Here is a 27,365-nt window from a genome sequence, read left to right as displayed (position 1 = left end):
AATCAATTCCGTTTGGTCATCCATGGCTTTCTTCAACCTAGCTATTGCCTAGATAATTGCTAGCCTGAATTCACTTTCTGACATATTGTCTATGTTGGTAGCCATTAGCTCTGTTGCAGAAGGTCCATCCTCTGTATTTTTCTTCTGTTGGGCATTCCTCCTACTACTCATTTTGGTGGGAGATGCCTGAACAGATGTAGCTGGATGTCTCAACTGTGGTGCAGTCAAGGTGCACCCTGGAACACTTCTGAGCAATCAGGATTCCCCACCCAAACGAAATACAAAAGAAAAGCAAAAGAAAAAGAAAAGAAAAAAAGAGAGAGAGAGAGACAGGAAAGAAAGGGAAGATGAAAAAGAAGGTTCAGCCCAGATGGGCCCCAAGGTAAGGTTTATGAAGTAGATAAACAAAAAGAGACAAAAAGACTGATACAAGTATATGACATGAGAAAAAATATATATATGCAAACAAAGGAAGAACCTCGTCAAAAAGAACCCCAAGTGTAAGATTTATATGCTATCAGGACAAACACAAAAACACAGAAACACTGGTGGAAGAAGAAGATGGGAGAGTTCTTATAAATTCTCAGTGTGTGTGAGGAAGGTTGTTTTGATTTTTCCTGGATGTATCTTGAGATCTTTGTTAAAGGACTCAACTTTCCTAAGATAAAGTGGATTAAAAATTTGTTTACCTATAGGGGTAGTATTGATTGGGGAAAGGGGATTACTTTGAAGTTTAACTCTCTATGAATATTAGAGGATAAAAATAAAAAGGAATAAACTAGACTAAACTAAAATTTTTAAAAAAGGAATTCAAAAACTAAAAATGCAAAAGAAAAAGATTGGTGTATGTATCAAAAAGTTCAGTTTAGAAGGGGATTATGGAATTTGATGTACTGTACAGCTCGCTGTGATGGTAAATAGGTTAAAAAAAATTACCTATGTGTAAAAAAAAAATGAACCGGAATAGTGGGAACGAGTGAACAATACAAGTTTTCCTATGAAGTAGTGGTTGTTCTCTTGTAGTCCTTTTTTTTTTTTTTTCTTGGTTTGTTTTCTGGGGGAGAGGCCTGCCATGTGGATTGTCAGTCAATGATGTTTCCTGAGTTAAGTCCTCCTGCCCCCCTCAAGGGGGTGGGCTCTGAGTAAACTGGTTTTTTTTTCATGCTTTTGTTTTCTGGTGCTTTTTGATGTTTGTTCACTTTTTTTTTTTCCTCTCACCTTGATTGCCTTTGATGGTTTTTGTAGTTTTAAAGGAAAACAAACCGCACCCTGATCTCCCTCTCAGAGAGAAGCCTCAGTCTGGGTGCAGAGCCTAAAAAAGTTCCCCCTTGGCTGCTGGCAGAGCAGGTTCCAAGTTACAGACCCTGGAGAGTGCAGGATCTTTTGCTTGTACCCAAAGCCAAGACAGTGGTGGCTGTCTGGGAGCTCTGGACTGCCAGAGACGTTCCAAGCAGCAATCGCACACTGAGATTTTCCCGCTGGCCCAGGCTGGGAGTGCCTGGTCTTGCTAGGTCTAAGAGTGCCCGGCTTGCTTGCACCTCTTTCAGGGGTGGCTATGGGTTCTGCGAGTCTCAGGCACTGAGAACGTGGCTCAGGTCCAAGAGCACCGGGCTGGCCTTTTGTGCACTTCTGTCAGAGGAGAGTTTGGGGCATGCAGCTTAGTCTTTGAAACAATGGCGCGGGTCAAAGAGCCCCGGCCGGGCCTTTGAAACTCTCTCAGGGGAGCATGAGGGACATGCGCGTGTATCTCAGGCTTTGTAGTAGGTCTCGTGCCTTCTGCCAACCAGCATGACTCCCATCCCCTCACAGCAGCCAGAACCTCTGCATTCTCAGGCTCGCTGCAGCTTAGGGACCAAGACCTGGTTTTCTCCGCTGCACTCTCTCTGCCTTAGCACAGGGGAGGCTTTCCTGGGACTGGGGACTTAGCTAAGCCAAGCCAGAGTGAAGCCCACATGGGGAGTGCATGGTCTCAGGTCCCATGGGGTCACAGGAGGATCAGGGGTGTCTGAGTGTAGCAGAGCTCGCCGGTATTGGAGTGGGGAAGCCGACTGCAGAGACAGAGCTGAGGAGTGAGCTCTCAGCCTGGGTTACCTTAAACCGTGATCCATGTCATCGACCAAAGCTATGTGAGCAGGGATCCCACAAGATCTGGGAAGACTCCCCTGGAAGAGTCCAGGGATCTGTGGGGTTTGGAGACTCCAGGTGGTACTGTGCACCAGAGACAGAGACACTCAGTCACAGGCCGGGTGAGATCAGAGCGCAGCCAGAGGCCAGGGAGGCAGGAGTGATTGAACGCTTTTCTCCAAGGGCCCACTAAGGAGTGGGGCCCCGAGCTCTCAGTTCCTCTTGCCAGAGACTGGGAGGCTGCCATTTTCATTCCCATCCACTGGAACTCTACAGAAAGCACTCAGGGAAAAATAGCTCCCAAAAGCGAACCTGAGCGGATAACTTAGCCTGGCCCCTGGTAAGGGCGGTGCAATTCCGCCTGGGGCAACAACACATGAAAATCACTATAGCAGGCCCCTCCCCCAGAAGATCAGCAAGAAATCCAGCCAAGAACCAAGTTCACTGACCTAGAAGTACAGCAGAATTCCAGAGGAGGAGAAAGCAAAGCATGGAATTCATGGCTCTCTCCCCATGATTCATTAGTCTTACAAACTTAATTAATTTTTTTAATTTTATTTTTTCTTATTCTAATATTTTTAATTTTACTCTTACCTCTTTTAACATTTTTTAACTAGTTTATCTTAACAATACCTTTCCTTAAAAAATCTTTTTGAACCTTCATTATTATAGTCATATTTTATCCTTCATTGTATATAACCTTATTTTTGTATACCCATAGGGTTTTATCTTATAAGAAATTTTGGGATAAAACTTCTTCCAATAGATCAAAATATACTCTAAATCTAGCACAGGACTTTGTTCCAGTCTTCAGCCTCAGCAAATTTTCTCCACTTTCTTTTACTTTATGTTCCCAACCAACTTATCTTAGCAACTCCTTTTTTAGAATTTTTTTTAAAAAAATTTTCATCTTTATAGTCATATTCCATTCCTTCATCGTGTTTACTCTTTTTTTTTAAGATTTTATTTATTTATCAGAGAGAGAGAAGGGGAGAGAGCGAGCACAGGCAGACAGAATGGCAGGCAGAGGCAGAGGGAGAAGCAGGCTCCCCACTGAGCAAGGAGCCCGATGTGGGACTCAATCCCAGGACGCTGGGATCATGACCTGAGCCGAAGGCAGCTGCTTAACCAACTGAGCCACCCAGGTGTCCCATCGTGTTTACTCTTATATATGTTTTTCCTTCTTTAAAATTTGGGGAGCTATTTTCTTCTAAGAGAGCAAAGTTCACTGACCTAAAAGTCCAAGTCCATCCCCAAATTAAGTGGATGACCCTGTTCTATTCACCAGACTAATATATATATATATATATATATATATATATATATATATATATATACCAAATCAGAAGAGACCCCAAATCATTGGGGGGAAGAAATGGGATAAAGAAGTTCAGAAAAGAAAACTAACAAAGAAAAAAAATAAAGAAAAAATATAAAAAGAATATGTATATATTCTTTTATATATATAGTATTAATATATATGTACACATATATGTGTGTGTGTATTCTTCTAAAGAAAAAAATATAAAAAAGAATATATAATATTCTTGCTCTCTATATAATATATAATATATAATATCCATGCCCTCTATATTACACACCACCTGGTACCCCAACTTCCCACCACCCCAGCCCCTTCAAAACCCTCAGATTGTTTTTCAGAGTCCATAGTCTCTCATGGTTCACCTCCCCTTCCATTTCCCCCAACTCCCTTCTCCTCTCTAACTCCCATATCCTCCATGCTATTTGTTATGCTCCACAAATAAGTGAAACCATATGATAATTGACTCTCTCTGCTTGACTTATTTCAATCAGCATCATCTCTTCCAGTCCTATCCATGTTGCTACAAAAGTTAGGTATTCATCCTTTCTGATGGAGGCATAATACTCCATAGTGTATATGGACCACATCTTCCTTATCCATTCACCCATTGAAGGGCATCTTGGTTCTTTCCACAGTGTGGCAACCATGGCCATTGCTGCTATAAACATTAGGGTACATATGGCCCTTCTTTTCGCTACATCTGTATCTTTGGGGTTAATACCCAGGAGTGCAATGGCAGGGTCATAGGGAAGCTCTATTTTTAATTTCTTAAGGAATCTCCACACTGTTCTCCAAAGTGGCTGCACCATCTTTCTGAGCTTCTAACTCATCTTCTCTGGTCCACCTCTGGCTGCCTTTGATTCTCTTCCCCACAGACAGCAGAAATGGTTCCTGAACAACAAAGGAGTTCTTCTCTTTTTTGGAACTAAGAACTCCTGGGTCAAGAGGGTGAGTGGATGAGGCTTGCAGCAAGTGGCTTCTGTCTGCTCTTTCAGATATTCCTCCAGCTGGTGCTTCCAACTGCTGCCTTACAAGCTGTCAGTCATTAAAACCAGTGATTACTGATACAGACAGCAACACGACTGTATCCACAAGGATTGATTTTGGGGCAAAGAAGCCTTACAGACAAAGTACATAGAGTAAAATGACCCATTTATGAATTCTACAGAATTAAAGCTAGTATAAAGTGGCATGAGAAAGAACAATATTTACGTGGGGACAGGGTAAATAAGGGAAAGAGAAGGAATTCCAGGTGGGAAATGCTGGAAATTTAGGGAGAATTGAAGCACTCACTGTCAATAAAGTTGACTGTGACACCTATGTTTGTCATATCACACACTCCATATGTGGGCTGTTGATCTTGTGTCGAATATGCATGTCAAACTTATTATAGGTAATAACAAAAATGATTCTATAAGAACGCAGAGAAAGTGAAATGTTAAAGACATGAAAATACACCTACACGATGCTGATTTTCTCTGTATTTATGGTAAAGTATAATATAAGCAAAATAAATCCATCCCCATTAGAGGAAGGGATCCACATTCCTCATAGCCTGACATTCGGTCCTGTAGATGATTTGGGATGGGGGTAGCAGATCCTATTGGGGGAGCACTGACCTAGATCCTTGGGTCAATCTCACCCCGTATATGTTCATGGACACCTTACAAACACAAGTATACACACTGGAATGTTACATTATAAAAAACATTTTTTTTTTCCAAAATTGGTCATTAGCACTAAATTAAAGGTATTCACAACTGCGTGGGTCACTGCCTCTCTGTCAGAATAGATCCCCAAGCTGAATATATAGTCAGAGGACATGCAAATAGGGCCTTCCCTCTTCTGATTTAACCAGCACAGACAAGAACCTGCAGCTGGGAGAGAAACCCCAGGCCTGGGATACCCAGCTGTTCACTCAGTGATCAGGAGAGAATACAGACAACTCACCATGGAATTTGTGCTGGGCTGGGTTTTCCTTCTTGCTCTTTTAAAAGGTAATTTATGAAGAAAAAAAGAAATTGAGTATATGAGTGGATATGAGTGAGAGAAACACTAGATATGTGATAGTTTCCTGACCAAGGTGTCTTCCATCTGCAGGTGTCCAGTGTGAGGTGCAGCTGGTGGAGTCTGGGGGAGACCTGGTGAAGCCTGGGGGTTCCCTGAGACTCTCCTGTGCAGCCTCTGGATTCACCTTCAGCAACTACTACATGTACTGGGTCCGCCAGGCTCCAGGGAAGGGGCTGCAGTGGGTCGCAGAAATTAGCAATACTGGTAGTAGCACATACTACACAGACTCTGTGAAGGGCCGATTCACCATCTCCAGAGACAACGGCAGGAATACACTTTATCTTCAGATGAACAGCCGGAGAGGTGAGGACACAGCCATGTATTACTGTGTGAGAGACACAGTGAGGGGCCCTCATTGTGAGCCAGGGCAGAAACCTCCCTGTTGACACAGGATGTGCTGAGCTGCAGGGGCATTCAGGGCAGCAGAGAGTGCTCAGCATCCACAGCAGAGATCAGACCCAGGAGCAGGTGCAGTGGGATAGGACTTCCTTTTGAGATCAGGGATTTCCTCTCCAGAATCTCAGCTGTCCACAAAGATATTTTTTTTTCTTCCATAGCTAATACCTCATGTTCTCCGTACAACCAACCACAAGAATATAACTTTGCCTCCACATAGTTGAGATCTCACCAGTCTCTGGGGAACTTCCCTTCATCAACCTCTTCTATGTCTCATTTTCATTCTCCACAGAAGCACATGCTGCAGATTCCCATCATCCTTGAGAAGCACCTGCACAGCCCAGGCTCTCTGCATGCTGCATGCTTGTTCTGTGACCTCAAGGGCACACACTGTCCCCACATGTTTATGACTGCCAAAGTCAGTTCTTGTTCTTCTGGCTCCAGTGTATCCTCTGGATCATTGTACATGTGGGCAAACACAGGTGATCAGGAACTGCCCTTCTGTAGGCACTGCTGCATTTCCTGGATGGAAAAGGAGTCCACCTGCTATGAGAGATGCTCAGATTTCCCCAGAAAGCGGTGGGCTGACAATCCAGAGAGGGAAACCTATCCCTGTCCTGCTGGGTCCTGGAGGGAGGGCTCCCTGTTGGTCTGGTCGCCATCTCAGAACACCACAGGAGAATAAGAAGAGAACTGTGGTGGAAAAACCCTTCTGTCTATTTGGACCTTAGTGTTACAGACAGTGGCTGACCCAGTGAACCCATAACACACACTGGAAATACAAGATTATCTTCATGAAAATGTAAGAGAGGTTCTTATAGAAAATCAAGGGAGTTAGGGGAAATTGGAAGGGGATGTGAACCATGAGAGACTATGGACTCTGAAAAACAATCTGAGGGTTTTGAAGGAGCGGGGGTTGGGAGGTCAGGGTACCAGGTGGTGGGTATTACAGAGGGCACAGATTGCATGGAGCACTGGGTGTGGTGCAAAAATAATGAATACTGTTATGCTGAAAATAAAAAATAAATTTTAATAAAATGTTTAAAAAAAAAGAACCCTTATGCCAGACACACAGACTTCTGCAGTCTTTACACCAGCACACAGGGTTGTGGGTTTCATGTGTAGTGCTGGTGTCTGCGTGAAAAGCACACTGTGGCAGAATACAGAGTCTAGTGAGGGGAAGGAGAGGAAGAATTTCCCTCAGTCACAGGTTCTGATGGACAAAGAAGTAAGTTGACATGAGATGGATTATCAGGAGAAAGAAAACAACATTTTATTACCTGTACACAGAAGTCATGTAGTGAAACTGAGACCCGGAAAGATGAATAGGCAGGCAGTTATTCTTTTCACATTTTGACAGAGAGATGACACATTTGTGAGGAATTTACAGGAAAATGAAAACACATATTGGAAGCTTTACTTAATGAGGAATTCTAGGCATAATTTTTCCTGAGGTAGGAAATTAGTAAAAGATTAGCAAGGTCTGTTTCTCCAGCTTTCTCAGACAGAAAGTCTCTATCTCTAGTGAGAAGGATGTGTTTTTACTTGTTAGTACTGGACGGGAATTACTCTTCATGTAGCAGAATTACTCCTGCCTTAAGGGGCACAGAGGAGGGTCTGAGGGGCCTTGCAGCAGGGGTCTCCTAATTACATTCCACGAAAAATAATGAGTCTGATCCTGGCGTACATTTGGGGCAGCCAGCCATGGGCCCTACAGAAGATATTTGGAATATGAATTCCAGCATGCCAGTTCAGGAGCTCAGGAAGGATCAAGGTCCTTCCTTCAGGTCAGACTGTGTTTCCCTGTGCCAGCCACAGAGAAGATTCAGAGGTGCAGGGAAAGGCATTTCACAACTTCCCCAGGATAAAAAGGGCACTGGAACAGAGCTAGGTGCTGCTGGTGGCAATGCAAAATGGCACCCTGTACAAAATATGGGCCACTCTTTTGTGAGGTGTTTCACACACTTGACCTTATGACCAGTGACACCAACTGTATCCACAGAACTAAGTGAAGTTAGAGCACATGTGCACTCAAAACATGCACACAGATGCTTATAGGCACTGTCTTTGTAAGTCCTACATCATGGACACCACTAAGCTTTCTTCTTATAGGGGATGGTTGGACACTGTAATACTAGTTGAAGACAATAGAAGCATGAGCCTGAACAAGAATGACTTTCACTTTCATGGCCCTACATGGAAGAAGCCTGAGGCCACATGCTACATGGTCCCACCTGCACAGTATGCAATCTGCAAGGCCAAGTGCATAGAAAACTAACTGGTGTGGAAGGACAGGTTTGGACAGACGTAAGAATGACCATTTCCTTCAGCTGTGGTTACTGAGTTGTCCTATAACTTGATTCTGGTCTTGTCACATGGCTATAGTGCATAGCAGAGAGTAAACTCACCTAAATAAACTCACTTAAATAAGCTTCAGGTTCCCATATTTTTTACTTCTATAAACTTCTAATTTCCATGATTATTAGATTAATTGTATTAAATTTATGTCCAAGAATACTTTTCTCAACACCCTGTGCTGGAGTCCTTTTGAGCAGGGTAGTTGCCCAATGACTATGAAAAGTAGATAGATGAGAGAGGTAGAATATTGCAGGGGGCAGAGTCAGCTCTACTCATGAAGCCCACAGGGTTTAATGCATGACTGGAAGGTCAGGAGCTGAGATGGGTTAGAACATAATGACATCAAGGGAGTGAACACAGGACAATGGTGGAGACAGTCCGTGAGGCTTTATCTATGTAATTTATTTGGTCACTGACAATTATCATGAGGATATTGGACAAAAGCACAGTGAACTGTTGGTAAATCCTCATGAAATGAATGGAAGAGACCAGAAGGAGGAGTACAGAAGGTGGATGCAGGGATGAAGACTGGCGGGCAGAGGTTATTTGAGGAAAGGTTGAAAGAGCTGTGAGTGTTATGATAGAGGGACAATGGTCACATTCCAGCACAGATCTCTTGTCCAGCACATCCCAGAGCTCAGAACACCGTCTGAGTGAGACACTTGGAGCACCATGTAGTGAAATCAGCAAGCCCTGAAGAGGAAGAAGAACCTTGTTACGTGGGACCCTCAGGAACCTCTGACCACAGGTCCCCGCACCAGCGGCAGAAGCAAAGGTAGGCTGGGAAGAGAGGGGTTTCCTGTAGGGCTCTGCAGTTTCTATTGTTGTGAACAAATCCATGCTAAAGCCCCTATGTATGCATTAATGCCTTTGAGTCTCAATATTTCTAACAACTTCACACTCTGCAGAAATGGTTCAGTTATTCCTGTGCCTTCATCAATTAAATAATTAGAAGATGCCTAATACACCAATAATGTTATTCTACGTACTCTCAATTTTTTTTACCACTACAATAATAATAATTACTATTATTATTACTATGACTAATATTACTATTTTTGCTTAGCCAACACAGGTTTATTTTCTCCCACTTCTAGAAGCTAGAAAGTCCAAGGTTATGATACTTTCATAGCTGGTTTCTGATGAGACCTCTCTTGACTTGCAGACAGCCACCTTCCTGCTGTCCTCATGTGGCTTTTCTTCAGTGTGCTCCTATAGAGAGCGAGATCCCTAGTGTCTATTCCTCTTTGTTTAAAGATATCAGTCCTATCTGATTAGGATCTCACTCTTATGATCTGCTTTAACCTTAGTTATCACTTTTCTTTTTTTAATTATTTCTTTTCAGTGTTCCATAATTCATTGTTTATGTCCCACACCCAGTGCTCCATGCAATATGTGCCCTCCATAATACCCAACACCAAGCTCACCCAACGACCCACCCCCCTCTCCTGCAAAACCCTCAGATTGTTTCTCAGAAGCACATAGTCTCTCATGGTTCATCTCCCTCTCTGATTTAACCCAACACCCTTCTCCTCTCCATCTCCCCATGTCCTCCATGTTATTCCTTATGCTCCACAAGTAAGTGAAACCATATGATCATTGACTCTCTCTGATTGACTTATTTCACTCAGCATAATCTCTTCCAGTCACATCCATGCTGATACAAAAATTGACTATTCAAATGGCTTCATTGGAGAAGTGTTTGTTCATGTCTTCTGCCCATTTTTTGACATTATTATCTGTTTTGTGTGTGTTGAATTTGAATAGTTCTTTATAGACCCTGCATATCAGCCTTTTGTCTATACGGTCATTTGCAAATACCTTCTCCCATTCCGTGGGTTGCCTCTTTGTTTGTTTCCTCTACTGTGCAGAAACTTTTGATCATGATGAAGTCTGAAAAATTCATTTTTGCTTTTGTTTCCTTTGTGTTTGGAGACATATCTTGAAAGAAGTTGCTGTGGCTGATATTGAATAGATTACTGCCTATGTTCTCTTCTATGATTCTGATGGATTCCTGCCTCGTGTTGAGGTCTTTTATCCATTTCAAGTTAATCTTTGTGTATGGATTAAAAGAATGGTCGAGTTTCATTCTTCTGTTCTTAGCTGTTCAATTTTCCCAGCATGGCTTTCTTTTTGCCATTGGATATTTTTTGCTACTTTGTCGAAGATTGTTTGACCATAGAGTTGAGGGTCCATATCTGGGCTCTCTACTCTGTTCTACTGGTCTATGTGTCTGTTTTTGTGCCAGTACCAGGCTCTCTTGGTGATTACAGCTTTTTAATATAGATTGAAATCAGGCAACATGATATCCTTAACTTTGTTTTTCTTTTTCAACATTTCCTTGGCAATTTGGGGTCTCTTCTGGTTCCATACCACTTTTAAGATTCTTTGTTTCAGCACTTTGAAAAATGTTGATCTTATTTTGGTTGGGATGGCATTGAAAGTATTGATTCCTGTGGGCAGCAGAGACGCATTAACAATGTTTATTCTTCAGATCCCTGAGCATGAAATGTTTTTCCATCTTTTTGTGTGGTCTTCAATTTCTTTCATGAGTGTTCTGTAGTTTATCAAGTATAGATCATTTACCTCTTTGGTTAAGTTTATTTCATGGTACCTTGTGTTTTTTGGTGCTATTGTAAATGGAATTGATTTCCAAATTATCTTTCTACAGTTACATTCTTAGTGTGTAACAAACTAACTGAATTTTGTGCATTGATTTTATCTGTGTAATCACTTAGGTTTGAAAGGCATGATCTATTAGCTGTTAGAAGGACAGATCTGCCCAGACCCTTAGGAAAATTAAATCAACCAATATCTACAAGGAGGTATCGCTAACCTATGCAGAGTCTATACTTAATCAGAAAATAACTGAAGATATAATTGATTACTTGGAATATGCCATAGGTGGCATTAAAATATATTTTATGTAGGAACATATGGTGTTTAAAATATTACCAATTATAGACATTTGCATCCTGTTTGTTCATAATGATCAATTCCTCTCTAATGACTTTTAAAATGAAATAAACTTATCTAATCTCCATCTATCATCTATCTGTTCTCTAGTCATCTGACCACTATTTTATGTCTATTCATGTAAATTAATACTTATCTTATTGTTGTAAGACTTTTGGGAATATGTACATAGTACCTGAAACCTCTTATTAGACCTGTAATGTTTAGATCCTAATAATCTCCAGGTCATTCACTCCATTTCCTTCAAAGTATTTGAGAATCATTAACTCTATGCATGAATTAGTGGCCATCTCTGTATTGCAATTTACTTGAAAGAAATCCCTTCCTCTCAGAGTTAACAGGCTCCTGTGTGATGTGGATTTCTCAGGAGAAGGAAGGTCCCTCCAAGCACTGGAGTTGTACCTGCAGACAACAGAGCAGGTGCCTTGTGTTGGTGTCTGTGCACTTGAGGACCTGCACTGCACTTACAAGCTTTGCAGACGTCTTGGCAGACAAAGCCCTTCACCAGAGACCATCAGGATCAAAGGTCTGCAGGAGTGCCTCTGTCGTGCCAGTAGTTGCTCATGTGAAGTCAAGTAACTCAGTGCAGAAACTAAAAGAAATGTAATCTTGGGACCCAGGACCCTTTAATTATCATTGTGTTTACAGCAGAGTTGGCATCAATATAAAATTTTTCTAGCAAAGATGTCTGGGATGACTGTTGATATTGAGTGTATTTAACACTAGATTTGGAAAGCTGTAGCCATAGAATGTGGATCCTGCCCATATAGCCATGGCAAAGGCAACCTTGGAAGCCAGCTCTCTGGACTAATACTACTTGCAGTTTTAGCAGTACTGGGGTAAAAGCAGAAGCTCCTGTGACCCCTAAAACTGTGACCCCTGGGACTAACTCAGTGATTCATCACTTACATACAACACCTAGTGTTCATCAAAACTATAGCTTTCTTTCATGCTCATCATCCATCTCCCCAGTCCTCACTCATCTCCCTCCATCAACCTGCGGTCTGTTCTCTATTACTAAGAGTCACTTGTGGTTGTTTCCCTCCCTCCTCTTTTTTCTTTTGCCACGTCCCTTATATACACCTCTTTTCCTTCACAAATTCCACATATGAGTCATAAATGGGAGAAGATAATTGCGAAGACATATCTGATAATGTCCATAATCTATAAAGACTTTACCACACTCAACATGCAAATAATTCAGTTAAGAAATGGGAAGAAGAAAGGAATAAACATTTATTGAAGGAAGACTCCAGAAGGATATCAGATACATGAAAAGGCACTCAACCTCAGTCATCATAGGGTGTCACAGCCTGTGTGACAAACCGACCAGGAACGTGAGGGTAAGAGGATGTGAAAATAAATTAAGAGACAAAGAAATGGAGACAGGAGGACCACCAAGGAGGATGTCCAATAGTGCCAAAGTTTATTTTGCAGAGTTCTGATTTATACCACACAGTAAGGGAATCACCTCTTGTACATCTGGTGTTAGTTTCTATTTTGGCCTGAGAGTTGCTGGCCATGCAGAGATATCAGATAGCCTTGACCTTCATGGTTTGGACACTTAGGCCATAACTCAATATTCACAAAACACAGGAGCCTTATTAGCTTAGTCTTGAGAGAGCAGCTGCAATGGCAACAAGCCAAACCTCACAATGTTCTCATAACAATCACCAGAGAGACACTGTGGCACTCTAGCTTGCCACCTGTGAAGGTCCTCGGTTGAAGAGGTTCCCAAGAACTGTTGCTCTATTGGGTTAACCCCTTCTAGGCATGAGGCCCCAAACATCGGGAAAGCACAAATCAAAACCATGTCAGAATGACTAAAATCCAATAACTGCTGAACACAATTCATACCTGTCAGAATGACTAAAATCCAATAACTGCTGAACACAATTCTCAGATCTATGGCAATTTCATTAGTGATTGACATCAAATATAGTTGGAAACATATAGAGACATGGTTTCTAGGTCTACCACTCCAAGACAAGTAGTTGACCCTCACCTTACTCAGAGACATTTCCCATATAATAGAACCTATGAAAATATACCCTCGGGAGGGAAAGACTTCAGCAGTTTGAGGGCACCTGATACATCGTAGGGACTTAATTCAAGATTCCTGCTCATCTCTGAATATAATAAATAGAGCAGGATATTGTAGTCAAGGAGCAGAGTGAGTATCTCAAGTAAAGGAAGTAAGTATGAGGACATATGCTTTCAAAAAGACAATCTGTAATGGTTATGCTGAGTGGTAACTCCTCATATGCTGGATAAGTTGGGAAGAGCGAAGAGGAGTCCTTGTATCTCTGCAAGGGTATGTGACACCTACTGGTGCACTGGGATCATCAGGGTGCTCTCACAATCCTTCTGAATCAAAAACCATGAAGCGCATGATCCAGGACAAGAGTTGTATTGGGCATGGTCTCCTCTCAAGGGCTTCTAGCTAAATTCTCTGTTCAGTTCTCCCATAAAGGACACAGTAAACATTTTGTAAATCTGTCGAAATACAGAAGAGTCTTCCATTTTTTCAGAATAAATCATCAAAATGGTCATAACCACATTTGCCAAGGGCAAAGCATTGGGATGAACATAATTGATATCATCATCGAAATAAATATGAATGTAGAAGTACAGTGACCCCCATTTCAAAGATGAAGAATTGTCTTTAACAGCATGCTTTCTGATTTCAGGTGTTCTGAGGTTAACTGCTTAACTAATAATTCCATTCATTTATCTTTATTGAAGTTTACCATTGATGTCTTCCAAGAGATCAGGTGTATACGCCCCTTGTGTTTGTTGATAACCCACAGTGTCTTCAGCAGCTCTGTGATTCTCTGTCAATGGTTCTCAGTGTCTCCAAGTTTCTGTGACAGAAAGACCTGGTCTCCACACATCAGTCTACTGGGACTTCTGCAAATTTAGGAAGCCTGCAAATCTCATGTCCAACTCTGTTATGCAGAAGGTTAAAGGGAGCAAATAGATCCCATGGTGAGGAGCACAGACTCACACTCTGGGGCTTAATTTCACCTGATGTGTACCCCTGGACGTTCAAACTACAATTCTGTGCTGCAGTGTGTACATATCCACCTGCAAAACAGTGGTAAAATTAGTACCTACATCACAATAATGGGGTGCCTTGTGAAAAAATGAAGATAATGGGTGCTAAGTAGTTTCTCTAGGAAAGTGACAAAATAAAAGAGCATGGTTTCCTCAAAGATATCTTGGTGAACAAACTCCACCAGGAACCTCACGAATGCTCTAGGTCACTGCCATCTTGAGGATGCTACCTGGCAAATGTGTTATATACGCAGAGAATATGTAAATATGACCTTCCCTCTGCAGATTAAAACAGCTTAGCCCTGACTCTGCAGCTGGGAGAGGAACCCCAGCACAGTATTTCCAGGTGGTCCATTCAGTAATCAAGACAGAACATTGACAATTCACCATGGAGTTTGAGCTTGGATGGTTGTTCCTTGTTGCTCTTTTAAAAGGTAATTCATGGTGAGCAAGAGACGTTAAGGATGTGAGTGGATATGACTTAGAGAAACCATGGATGTGTGACAGTTTCCTCACAAGGACGTCTATGTCTGCAGATGTCCAATGTGAGGTGCAGCTGGTGGAGTCTGGGGGAGACCTAGTAAAGCCTGGGGGTCCCTGAGACTCTCCTGCGCAGCCTCTGGATTTACCTTCAGTAGCTACGGCATGAGCTGGGTCAGCCAGGCTCCAAGGAAGGGGCTGCAGTGGGTCGCATATATTAGCTATGATGGAAGTAGCACAAACTATGCAGACTCTGTGAAGGGCGAGTTCACCATCTCCAGAGACAATGACAAAAACATGCTGTATCTGCAGATGAACAGGCTCAGAGCCCTGGACACAGCCCTGTATTACTGTGCAAGAGACAGCGTGGGAGGACATCAGCTTGAGTCCAGACAAAAACCTCACTCTAAGAGGGATCTGGACCACCACGGGTGTACAATAACCACCAGTTCTGTCTTTAAGCACAGGAGTAGATGCAGATGGAGGTTATGGGCAGGTTTCCTGTAAGGCTCTGGGGATTACTCTCCATAGAACAGTATTCATCAGGGACCCTCTCTGCACACATGATTCAGTGCTTACCTCTTCACTCTCTGACTTCAAAAGTTTATTCTAAGTGAAATAATTATACTAAAATGCACAAAATATCTTCGCCCATTCCGTGGGTTGCCTATTTGTTTTCTTGACTGTTTCCTTTGCTGTGCAGAAGCTTTTGATTTTGATGAAGTCCCAAAAGTTCATTTTCGCTTTTGTTTCCTTTGCCTTTGGAGACATATCTTTTTTTTTAATTTATTTTTTTTATTTTTCAGCATAACAGTATTCATTATTTTTGCATCACACCCAGTGCTCCATGCAATCCGTGCCCTCTATAATACCCACCAACTGGTACCCCGACCTCCCAACCCCCCTTTCAAAACCCTCAGAATGTTTTTCAGAGTCCATTGTCTCTCATGATTCACCTCCCCTTCCAATTTACCCCAACTTCGTTTTCCTCTCCATCTCCCCATGTCCTCCATGCTATTTGTTATGCTCCACAAATAAGTGAAACCATATGATAATTGACTCTCTCTGCTTGGCTTATTTCACTCAGCATACTCTCTTCCAGTCCCGTCCATGTTGTTACAAATGTTGGGTATTCATCCTTTCTGATGGAGGCATAATACTCCATAGTGTATATGGACCATATCTTCCTTATCCATTCGTCCGTTGAAGGGCATCTTGGTTCTTTCCATAGTTTGGCGATCGTGGCCATTGCAGCTATAAACATTGGGGTATAGATGGCCCTTCTTTTCACGACATCTGTATCTTTGGGGTAAATACCCAGGAGTGCAATGGCAGGGTCATAGGGAAGTTCTATTTTTAATTTCTTGAGGAATCTCCACACTGTTCTCCAAAGAGGCTGCACCAACTTGCATTCCCAGCAACAGTGGAAGAGGATTCCCCTTTCTCCACATCCCCTACAACACATGTTGTTTCCTGTGTTGCTAATTTTGGCCATTCTAACTGGTGTAAGGTGATATCTCAATGTTGTTTTAATTTGAATCTCCCTGATGGCAAGTGATGATGAACATTTTTTCATGTGTCTGATAGCCATTTGTATGTCTTTATTGAAGAAGTCTCTGTCCATATCTTCTGCCCATTTTTTTGATATGATTGTCTGTTTTGTGTGTGTTGAGTTTGAGGAGTTCATTATAGATCCTGGATATCAACCTTTTGTCTGTACTGTCATTTACAAATAGCTTCTCCCATTCCGTGGGTTGCCTCTTTGTTTTCTTTACTGTTTCCTTTTTTTTTAATTTGTATAATTTTTTTATTTTTTATAAACATATATTTTTATCCCCAGGGGTACAGGTCTGTGAATCACCAGGTTTACACACTTCACAGCACTCACCAAAGCACATACCCTCCCCAATGTCCATAATCCCACCCCCTTCTCCCAAACCCCCTCCCCCCAGCAAACCTCAGTTTCTTTTGTGAGATTAAGAGTCACTTATGGTTTGTCTCCCTCCCAATCCCATTTTCTTTCATTTTTTGAAAGAAGTTGCTGTGGCTGATATTGAAGAGATTAGTTCCTATGTTCTCCTCTAGGATTCTGATGGATTCCTTTCACACACTGAGGTGGAGCATAACAAATAGCATGGAGGACATGGGGAGATAGAGAGGAGAAGGAAGTTGGGGGAATTTGGAAGGGGAGGTGAACCATGAGAGACTATGGACTCTGAAAAACAATCTGAGGGTTTTGAAGGGGCAGGGGTGGGAGGTCGGGGTACCAGGTGGTGGGTATTATAGAGGGCATGGATTGCATGGAGCACTGGGTGTGGTGCAAAAATAATGAATACTGTTATGCTGAAAATAAATAAAAAATAAATTTTAAAAAATCACAAAAAAATGCACAAAATACAGAGCCACTAACATTGTTTATTCCTGTCCTAAAATACCAATCAATCACAAATATCCTGATGGTTATCAACTTTACAGGAATCCCAGAGGCACACAGTATGCAGCACAGTCACCCAGATTAACCTGTACACTTGATAGAAGGAGCATAAAGTGTATGCTGGACATGAGGCCACAGAGGCATCAACAGTCTAAAGCAAAAGAAGAAAGGTGCTTGGTGGGGGTGGGTGGTGTCACTATCTTAAACAAAGTTCACAGCATCAATATTAGTGACAACAAGGTAAAGCAGTGAAACCTACAACACGTGTGTTTCGGATGTGGAGTATGAACATTACACACACGCACTCACTCTCTCTTTCTTTCTCTCTCTCTCTCACACACACACACACACACTTATTCACTCACACAAGAGAGTAAAACCTTCATCACTTTCCCCTAATTTTTCTGCAGCAAAGGTGGTCCTAAGAGAGAAATATACAGCATATAGGAAGACATCAAGAAGCAAGAAAAATTTGAAAGGCACACTAACGTGTTGCAACTGGGTGGCTCAGTGGGTTAAGCTTCTTCCTTTGTCTCAGGTCATGATCTCAGCGTCCTGGAATTGGGCCCCACATCAGGCTCTCTGCCCAGTGGAGAGTCCGCTTTCCCCTCTCTTTCTCTCTGCCAGCATCTGCCTACTTGTGATTTCTCTCTCTGTCAAATAAATGCAAAAAAAAAAAAAAAAAAAAAAAAAAAAAAAAACTCTAAAAAATGAAAAAGAGTCCAGCTAATGTTACATCTGAAGGATCTGGAGAAAGTACAATGACTAAAGCCTAAATACAGCAAAAGGAAGGAAATACTAGAGACTAGAGCAGAAATAAATGATATAAAATTCTAAAAAGAGAGAGAACAAGTTTTTTTTTTTTTTAAAAAGTTTGTTTCTCTGAAAAAAAAATAAAATTGAGAAACCTCTGCCTAGATTTATCAAAAATAAAAGAGAAATCCCCAAATAAATAACATCAGAAATCAATATATTGGGGTGCCTGGGTGGCTCAGTGGGTTAAGGCCTCTGCCTTCGGCTCAGGTCATGATCCCAGGGTCCTGGGTTCAAGCCCCGCATCTGGCTCTCTGCTCAGCAGGGAGCCTGCTTCCCTTCTTCTCTCTCTGCCTGCTTCTCTGCCTACTTGGGATCTCTGTCTGTCAAATAAATAAATAAAATTAAAAAAAAAAGAAATCAATATATTTCTCTGGGGAACAAACAGTGTTTTGGAGAGGTGGAGGTCAGGGGATGGGTTAATTTGGTAATAGGCAATAAGGACACGTGTTGGATGAGCACTGGCTGTTATACACAAATAAAGAATTGTTGAATACAGCAGCCAAAAGTAATGGTGGCTAACTGAAAATAATTTTAAAAGGAATTTAAGCAGATAATATTGTGAGAATATATAAATAAATAAATAAATATAGAATTCTAGGAAGAATATTCCCCAGTCCAAATCCTGAAATTATACTCAAAATTTTGTGTTCAAACCAGGGGTGGTTGGGGGGGGTGGGATAACTGGCTGATGGGCATTAAGGAGGGCACGTGATGGAATGAGCAGAGGTGTTATACGCAACTGATAAATCACTAAATCTACCCCTGAAACCGGTAATGCAGTGTGTTTTAACTGAACTGAATTTAAATTAAAAAATTTAAAACATAAAATAAGAAATCAGGGGTGGTTGGGTTACATTGAGAGAGTATGTGCTATAGTGAGTGCTGAGAAGTGTTTAAGTCTGAGGATTCACAGACCTGTATCACTGGGACTAATAATACATTATATGTTAATAAAAATTAAATAAAAAAGAAATCAGTCTAATCTAGTGTGTCATTCAAAGTTCTTGTTTTGAAAAATGCCACTGGAATTTTGATAGAGATGGCTGGAAGTATAGATTGCTCTGGACAGTATAGATATTTTAACAATGTTTATTCTTCCAATCCATGAGCATGGAATGCTTTTTCATCATTTTGTGCTGGAACAAGCACTCCTAAAATTTGTATGGAACCAGAAAAGACATTGAACTGCTAAGGAAATGTTGAAAAAGAAAAAGAAAAAAAAAAAACTGGGACATCACATTACATGATTTCAAGCTTTACTACAAAGCTGTGATCACCAAGACATCATGGTACTGGCACATAAACAGACATATACACCAGTGGAACAGAGGAGAGAGCCCAGTTTGGACCCTCAACTTTATGGTCAAATAATCTCTGACAAAGCAGGAAAAATTACACAGTGGGGGAAAAAAACTAATGATGTACTGCATGCTCACTAGCATAACACAATAATTTTTAAAATTCTAGAAATAGAAAAAAAAAGAAAAACATTCTCTTCACACATTAGAATACTGCTGAGTGAAATCAGTCAAGCAGAGAGAGTCAAATATCATATGGTTTTGCTTATTTGTGAACCATAAAGAAGAACACAGAAGACAGGGGGAGATGGAGAGGAGAAGGGAGTTGGGAGAAATTGGAGGAGGAGATGAACCATGAGAGTCTGTGGACTAGAAGGAACTAACTGAGGGTTTTGGAAGGGAGGGGGATAGGAGTTTGGGTGAGCCTGGTGGTGGGCATTATGGAGGGCAAGTATTGCATGAAGCACTGGGTGTGGTACATAAACAATGAATTCAGTAACACTGAAAAGAAATTTAAAAATAAATAATTTTTTTTAAAGAAAGAAAGGAAGCAAACAGGTGACTAATCCACACGAAGTCAGCACACTCCAATTTCAAACTAGATTACAAAACCATTGTCATGAAAACAGTATGGTACTGGCATTAAAAACAGACACACAGGACAATGGAACACAAAAGAAAGCTTGGAAACTTATAATCCTAGTATGTTTGGCAAAATTTATTCATTCATATATTAAAGATATATTTCAACTTGACTTTGATAGAATTATTAACTCTGAATGGGAATTTATAATCTTGATGTCCCGTATCAACGTTCCCTACCAATAAATGCATTGAAAAATATATATTTATTTATTTGACAAAAAGAGATCACAAGTAGGCAGAGAGGCAGGCGGAGTGGGTGAAGCAGGCTCCTGGCTAGGCAGAGAGCCTGATGGAGGGCTGGATCCCAGGACCACAGGATCATGACTTGAGCCACAGGCAGAAGTTTTAACCCACTGAGGTGCCCAGAAGCTCGATAAATGCATTACTTAAACAAACAAACAAACAACAACAACAACAACAAAAAGAATACCACATACTGTCTAAGTGCTCTCAGTGATCTTTGTAGATCAGTGATCTACAAACAAAGCAATCGTTGTTTTTAACTTGTAAAGAACTGAACCTAAGTCTGGAGCTAAATATATACTCAGAGGACATGCAAATAGGGTCTTCCCTCCACTGAATAAAACAGCCCAGCCTGGACCATGCAGCTGGGAGAGAAGCCCCAGCCCTGGGATTTCCAGGTGTCCACATTCACTGATCAGGGCAGAACACCAAGAACTCACCATGAAGTTTGTGCTTGGCTGGATTTCCCTTGTTACTCTTTTAAAAGGTAATTCATGGTGAACAACAGACATTGAGGATGTGAGTGAATATGAGTGAGAGAAACCATGGGTGTGTGACAGTTTCCTGACCAGGATGTCTTGTGTCTGCAGGTGTCCAGTGTGAGGTGCAGCTGGTGGAGTCTGGGGGAGACCTGGCGAAGCCTGGGGGGTCCCTGAGACTCTCCTGTGCAGCCTCTGGATTCACCTTCAGTAACTATGGCATGAGCTGGGTCCGGCAGACTCCAGGGAAGGGGCTGCAGCGGGTCGCATATATTAGCAGTAGTAGTAGTTACACATACTATGCAGACTCTGTGAAAGGCCAATTCACCATCTCCAGAGACAATGGGAAGAACACGCTGTATCTGCAGATGAGCAGCCTGAGAGCTGAGGACACGGCCGTGTATTACTGTGCGAGAGACACAGTGAGGGGAAATCAGTGTGAGCCCAGACACAAACCTCAAACTACAAGGGTATCAGACCAGCAGAGGGTGCACACTCCTCACCAGTTCTGTCTTTAATCCCAGGAGCAGGTGCAGATGGAGTCTATGACATATTTCCTGCCAGGGTCTGAGGTTTCCTCTCCATAGAGCAGTTTCCCCAAGGAGCCTTCTTGACATCATTCTGTGCTTACCTATTCACTCTCTGACTTAGAAACTTAGTTGTAGCAGGAAGAGAAATATACAAAAAGATGTCAGTTACATTAGTTTCCTCTTGTCCTTAAATACCAATAAATTACAAATATCCTGATGCAGGTCAACAGAACCTTCATAAGAATCTCAGTGGCAATCACTGTGGATCACAAGAACCTCCATCGGAGCCAGAAGATCACACGCACACATACACACACACACACACACACACACACACACACACACACACACACACACACACATACACACAGGAGTATAAAACCTCCACTAAAAAAATAAAATTAAATTTCAGAAAATAGTAGAAAAACTCTATCACCATCCTGTAACTTCTCTGCAGCAAAGGCGTTCCTAAGACAGAAATACACAGCATACAGGAAGACCTCAAGAAGCAAGAAAAATCTCAAATAAACAACCTAACATTAAAGGTGCTAGAGAAAGAGCAGCTGAATCTTAAATATAGCAGAAGGAAGGATATAGCAAGATTAGAGCAGGAAGAAATTATATAAAAACTAAGAAACACAGAACAGATCAAAGAAACCAGGGTCTGCATATTTTTTTTCTAACTCAATTAGATATGATATAATATTCAACACTCCATCTGTTCAGTATAAAACCATGTGCTCATCACGTCACATGATCCTTTGTGGGAAAAAAAAAAAACAACACAATACATCTCAGAATCCTCCACTTAAATTTACCAAAATAAAAGAGAAAGGGCCCAAATAAATAATAAAGGACTCTAAGTGGTCCAGTGTGTCATTCAAAGCACGTATTTCCTTGGTGCATAAACAATGAATTCTGGAACTGAAAAAAAAATTTAAAAACTTGAAAAAAGTCTATATTATTTTTTAATATTTACTTAGCCAGCATATAGTACATTATTAGTTTTTGGTGAAGTGTTCAAAGATTCATTAGTTGTGTATAACATTCATCACGTCACCTGCCCTCCTTAATCCCCATCACCTGGCTGCCCCATTCCCCACCACCCTCACTTCTATAACTCTTGTTTGTTTCCCAGAATCCAGAGTCTCTCATGGTTTGTCTCACTCTCTGATTTCTTTTTATTTTTTTATTTTATTTATTTTATTTTATTTTATTTTTCAGTGTTCCAAGATTCACTGCTTATGCACCGCACCCACTGCTCCATGCAATACGTGCCCTCCTTAACACCCACCATCAGGCTCACCCTTGCCTCCACCCCCCTCCACTCTAAAACCCTGTTTGTTTCTCAGAGTCCACGGTCTCTCATGTTTCATATCCCTCTCCAATTTACTGCAATTCAGTTTCCCTTTCCCTCTCCTAATGTCCTTCATGTTATTCCTTATGCTCCACAAGTAAGAGAAACCATATGATAATTGAATTCTCTGTGGTCCTCCTCACTATTCCTTATGCTCCACGTAGAAGTGAAACCACAGCATAATTATCATTCTTTGCTTGACTTATTCTACTTCACATAACACCCTCCGGTTCCATCCAAGTCAATGAAATGGTATGTATTCATCCTTTCTGATGGCTGAGTAATATTCAATTGTATATATGGACCACATCGTCATTTTCATACCATTTATATATGGAAGAACACCTCAGTTCCTTCTACAGTTTGCTATAGTGAACATTACTCCTATAAATATTGGGGCTCATGTACCCCTTTTTTCACTGCATATGTTTCTTTGGGGTAAATAGTAGTGCAGTGGCTGAGTCAAAGGGTAGTTCTATTTTTAACTTTTTGAAGAACCTAGACACTGTTTTCCAAAGTGACTGTAACAACTTTCATATCCATCAACAGCATAAGAGGGTTCCCCTTTCTCCACAACCTCTTCAACATTTGTTGTTCCCTATCTTGTTAATTTTAGTCTTTCTAAATCGTATAAGGTAATATATCATTGTATTTTTTAATCACAACATTCCAAACTTTATTGCATTCTTACTGTAGAACCTGTCAAGTGATTTTAGCTTTTTAAATTTTTTAAATTTCTTTCCAGTGTACCAGAATTCATTGTTTATGTACCATGCCCAGTGTTCCATGAAATATGTGCCCTCCATAATACCCACCACCGGGCTCACCCAACCTCCAAACCCCCGCCCCTTCAAAAGCCTCATATTGTTTTTTCAGAGTCCACAGTCTCTCCTGCTTCATCTTCACCACCAATTTCCCTCAATTCCCTTCTCCTCTCCATCTCCCTATGTCCTCCATGTTATTTGTTTTGCTCCACAAATAAGTGAAACCATATGATAATTGACTCTCTGCTTGACTTATTTCTTTTTTTTTTAATTTTTTCAATTTATTTATTTTCAGAAAAACAGTATTCATTATTTTTCACCACACCCAGTGCTCCATGCAATCCGTGCCCTCTATAATACCCACGACCTGGTACCCCAACCCCCCTCACCCCCACCACTTCAAACCCCTCAGATTGTTTTTCAGAGTCCATAGTCTCTCATGGTTCACCTTCCCTTCCAATTTCCCCCAACTCCCTTCTCCTCTCTAACTCCCCTTGTCCTCCATGCTATTTGTTACGCTCCACAAATAAGTGAAACCATATGATAATTGACTCTCTCTGATTGACTTATTTCACTCAGCATCATCTCTTCCAGTCCCATCCATGTTGCTACAAAAGTTGGGTATTCATCCTTTCTGATGGAGGCATAATACCCCATAGTGTATATGGACCACATCTTCCTTATCCATTCATCCGTTGAAGGGCATCTTGGTTCTTTCCACAGCACTGGGTGTAATGCATAAAGAATGAATTCTGGAATACTGAAAAGAAATTTTTTTAAACTGAACATATTGTGCTCTTTGTCATCTTTGGAATGTTGCCTATCAAAAAAAAAAGTAAATAAAAACGTTTAAAAAAGTAATAAATATCATGGTCTTGTCAAGTATTTGAGCAATAGAAGTAGAAATAAAGTTAAACTTAATACAATTACAAAATTATATATGCTAGAAAATTAAAGCTTGTGTAAGGTAACATGAGATCATTAGTAATGTGGGGACAGAGTGAAGAAGGAATGAGGAAGGAAGAATTTCAAAGAAAATAGATGAAATTTTGTGGGAAATTGATTTGCTTGCTCTGGATAATGCTGATTCTGACAAAAGGGTTTACCATATCACACAATCTACACTTGTGCATTTCATCCTGTGTGAAGTACACTCATCACAGCTATTGCAGATAATGCCAGAGATGACTTGGGAGGAACGTAGAGATACTGAAATGTTAGAGACTTGAAAATAGAACTGCACAAACACTAATTCTCTCTACTTTTTAGAGAAAATCTAAAAGAAGCAAAATCATCTTGTCCCCATCAACAGCAGAGATTCCACCTTCCTCATGAACCTGCCCACTCTGTCCTAAAGGCGATTCAGAGGACATGAGGTCTGTGGGGGGAGGACCCCAGGCCAATTCCTGGGGCTCACACCCCACACATGCTCTTGGACACCTTACACAACCTCTATAATTATGGGTGTATGTTCAAAACTCTTTATGGTGTAACATGAAACAAACACCCCAAGATGTGGGTAAATGTGTAGAAAGAGCACAGGAGGCCAAGTGTGTACTCTGGAAAATCATATAATAAAAAAATAATTTTTCCCAAATCCTGTCAATGCCACAAAGTCACAGCAGTCACACCTGCTCTGGTCACTGCCCTCTCCATCAGCTTAGATCCCAAGCTGGATATATAGTTAGAGGGCATGCAAATATGGACCTCCCTCTGCAGATTAAAACAGCCCAGTCTGGAGCCTGCAGCTTGGAGAGGCAACCCAGCCACGGGATTTCCAGCTGTTCCCACTCAGTAATTAGGAGAGGACAGAGAAAACTCACCATGGAGTTTGTGCTGGGCTGGGTTTTCCTTGTTGCTCTATAATTTATAAGGTAATTTACACAGAATAAGAGACCGTGAGTGTGAGAGTGGATATGAGTGAGACAAAGAGTGGGTGTGTGACAGTTTCCTGACAAGGATGTCTTGTGTCTGCAGGTGTCCAGTGTGAGATGCAGTTGGTGGAATCTGGGGGAGACCTAGTGAAGCCTAGTGGGTCCCTGAGACTCTCCTGTGCAGCCTCTGGTTTCACCTTCAGCAGCTACTACATGAACTGGTTTCGCAAGCCTCCAGGGAAGGGGCTGCAGTGGGTCGCATATATTAGCTATGATGGAAGCAGCACAAGCTATGCAGACTCTGTGAAGGGCCAATTCACCATCTCCAGAGACAACGGCAAGAACACGCTGTATCTGCAGATGAACAGCCTGAGAGCCAAGGACACGGCCATGTATTACTTGCAACAGACACAGTGAGGGGACATCAGTGTGAGCCCAGACACAATCCTCACTGTAGGACGGGATCTGGACCACCAGGGGGTGCACACCACTCACCAGTTCTGTCTTTAAGCCCCAGGAGCAGGCACAGCTGATGATATGGGCAGGTTTCCTGTCAGGGCCTTTGCCATTCGTGCCTTCAAGCTTTTTCCCCAAGGGAGCCTCTCTGGACACATGATTCTGGGATTCCTCTTCAGTCTCTGATTTAGAAATTTGGGACAACAACTTTATGAACAGCACAAAAGACAGTGTCAATTATACTTGCTTGTTCCTGTCTCAAAATACTGATGAATTACAAATATCTCCATGTATGTCATCTGAACCTTACAGGATTCCCAGCTACACTCTCTGTTCATTAGAAGATCACCAAGCTCAGTGTGCAAGCTTGTCAAAACCAGTGTAAAGTGCGTGCTGGATATGAGCCTACAGAGGCATCAAAAATGAAAAGGAAGAGAATTAACAGCCCTGGTACAGTGTCAAACTTGAACTGTACTCACAGTATCAATATTAATGACAACATGGAATAGAAGAGGAAACCTGCACCAGGATGTTGTGTGGATAGAGTTTGAAGGTCACAAACAATCACAGAGACACACATACACACCCAAGTGAATATAAAATTTTTAAATATAATTTTATTTTCTCAGAGTTCCAAGAATCATCGTTTATGCACCACACCTTATGCTCCATACACTAGATGCCCTCCTTAATACCGAACACCAGGCTCATCCATCCCCACACCCCCTTGCTTGCAAAACACTCAGTTTGTTTCTCAGAGGCCACAGTCTCTCGTGGTTCATCTCCCCCTCTGATTCACCCCATTTCACTTTTTCTTTCCTTCTCCTAATGTCATCTGTGTTATTCCTCATGCTTCACAAGTAAGTGAAACCACATGATAATTGACTTTCTCTGCTTGACTTATTTCACTCAGCATAATCTCTTCGAGTCCCCTCCATATTGCTACAAAAGTTGGTGGGAATGCAAGTTGATGCAGCTTCTTTGGAGAACAGTGTGAAGATTCCTCAAGAAATTAAAAATAGAACTTCCCGGGGCGCCTGGGTGGCTCAGTGGGTTAAAGCCTCTGCCTTCGGCTCAGGTCATGATCCCAGAGTCCTGGGATCGAGCCCCACATCGGGCTCTCTGCTCAGCAGGGAGCCTGCTTCCTCCTCTCTCTCTGCCTGCCTCTCTGCCTACTTGTGATCTCTGTCTGTCAGATAAATAAATGAATAATCTTTAAAAAAAAAATAGAACTTCCCTATGACCCTGTGATTGCACTCCTGGGTATTTAACCCAAGGATACAGATGTCGTGAAAAGAAGGGCCATCTGTATCCCAATGTTTATAGCAGCAATGGCCACGGTCGCCAAACTATGGAGAGAACCAAGATGCCCTTCAATGGACGAATGGATGGAAAATGTGGTCCATATACACTATGGGGTATTATGCCTCCATCAGAAAGGATGAATATCCAAATTTTGTAGCAACATGGACGGGGCTCATTTTTTTAATATAGATAATTTTTTAACCTATTTACCATCACAGTGAGATGTCCAGTATATCAAATTCCATAATAACCTTCTAACCTGAACATTTTTTTAAAGATTTTATTTATTTATTTGACAGAGAGAAATTACAAGTACACTGAGAGGCAGGCAGAGAGAGAGAAGGAAGCAGGCTCCCTGCTGAGCAAAGAGCCCGATGCG

At 41.6% G+C, this 27,365-nt stretch overlaps 2 gene segments (V, D, J or C); both read left to right on the top strand.

Annotated features, from left to right (window-relative positions):
* Positions 1–5,310: 5,310 nt before the first annotated feature.
* LOC101685910 lies at positions 5,311–5,904 on the top strand. The segment is given in 2 exon segments: positions 5,311–5,445; positions 5,549–5,904. Coding segments are annotated over 2 exon segments (402 nt in total).
* Positions 5,905–14,693: 8,789 nt separating this feature from the next.
* Positions 14,694–25,642, top strand: LOC101685623. The segment is given in 3 exon segments: positions 14,694–14,739; positions 20,812–21,138; positions 25,329–25,642. Coding segments are annotated over 3 exon segments (687 nt in total).
* The last annotated feature ends 1,723 nt before the right edge of the window (positions 25,643–27,365 follow it).

This window comes from Mustela putorius, unplaced genomic scaffold, assembly GCF_011764305.1.
Source record: "Mustela putorius furo isolate JIRA1106 unplaced genomic scaffold, ASM1176430v1.1 tig00000129_pilon_pilon_pilon, whole genome shotgun sequence".
Lineage (NCBI taxonomy): Eukaryota > Metazoa > Chordata > Mammalia > Carnivora > Mustelidae > Mustela > Mustela putorius.
This window is presented reverse-complemented; position numbering and strand designations above follow the sequence as displayed.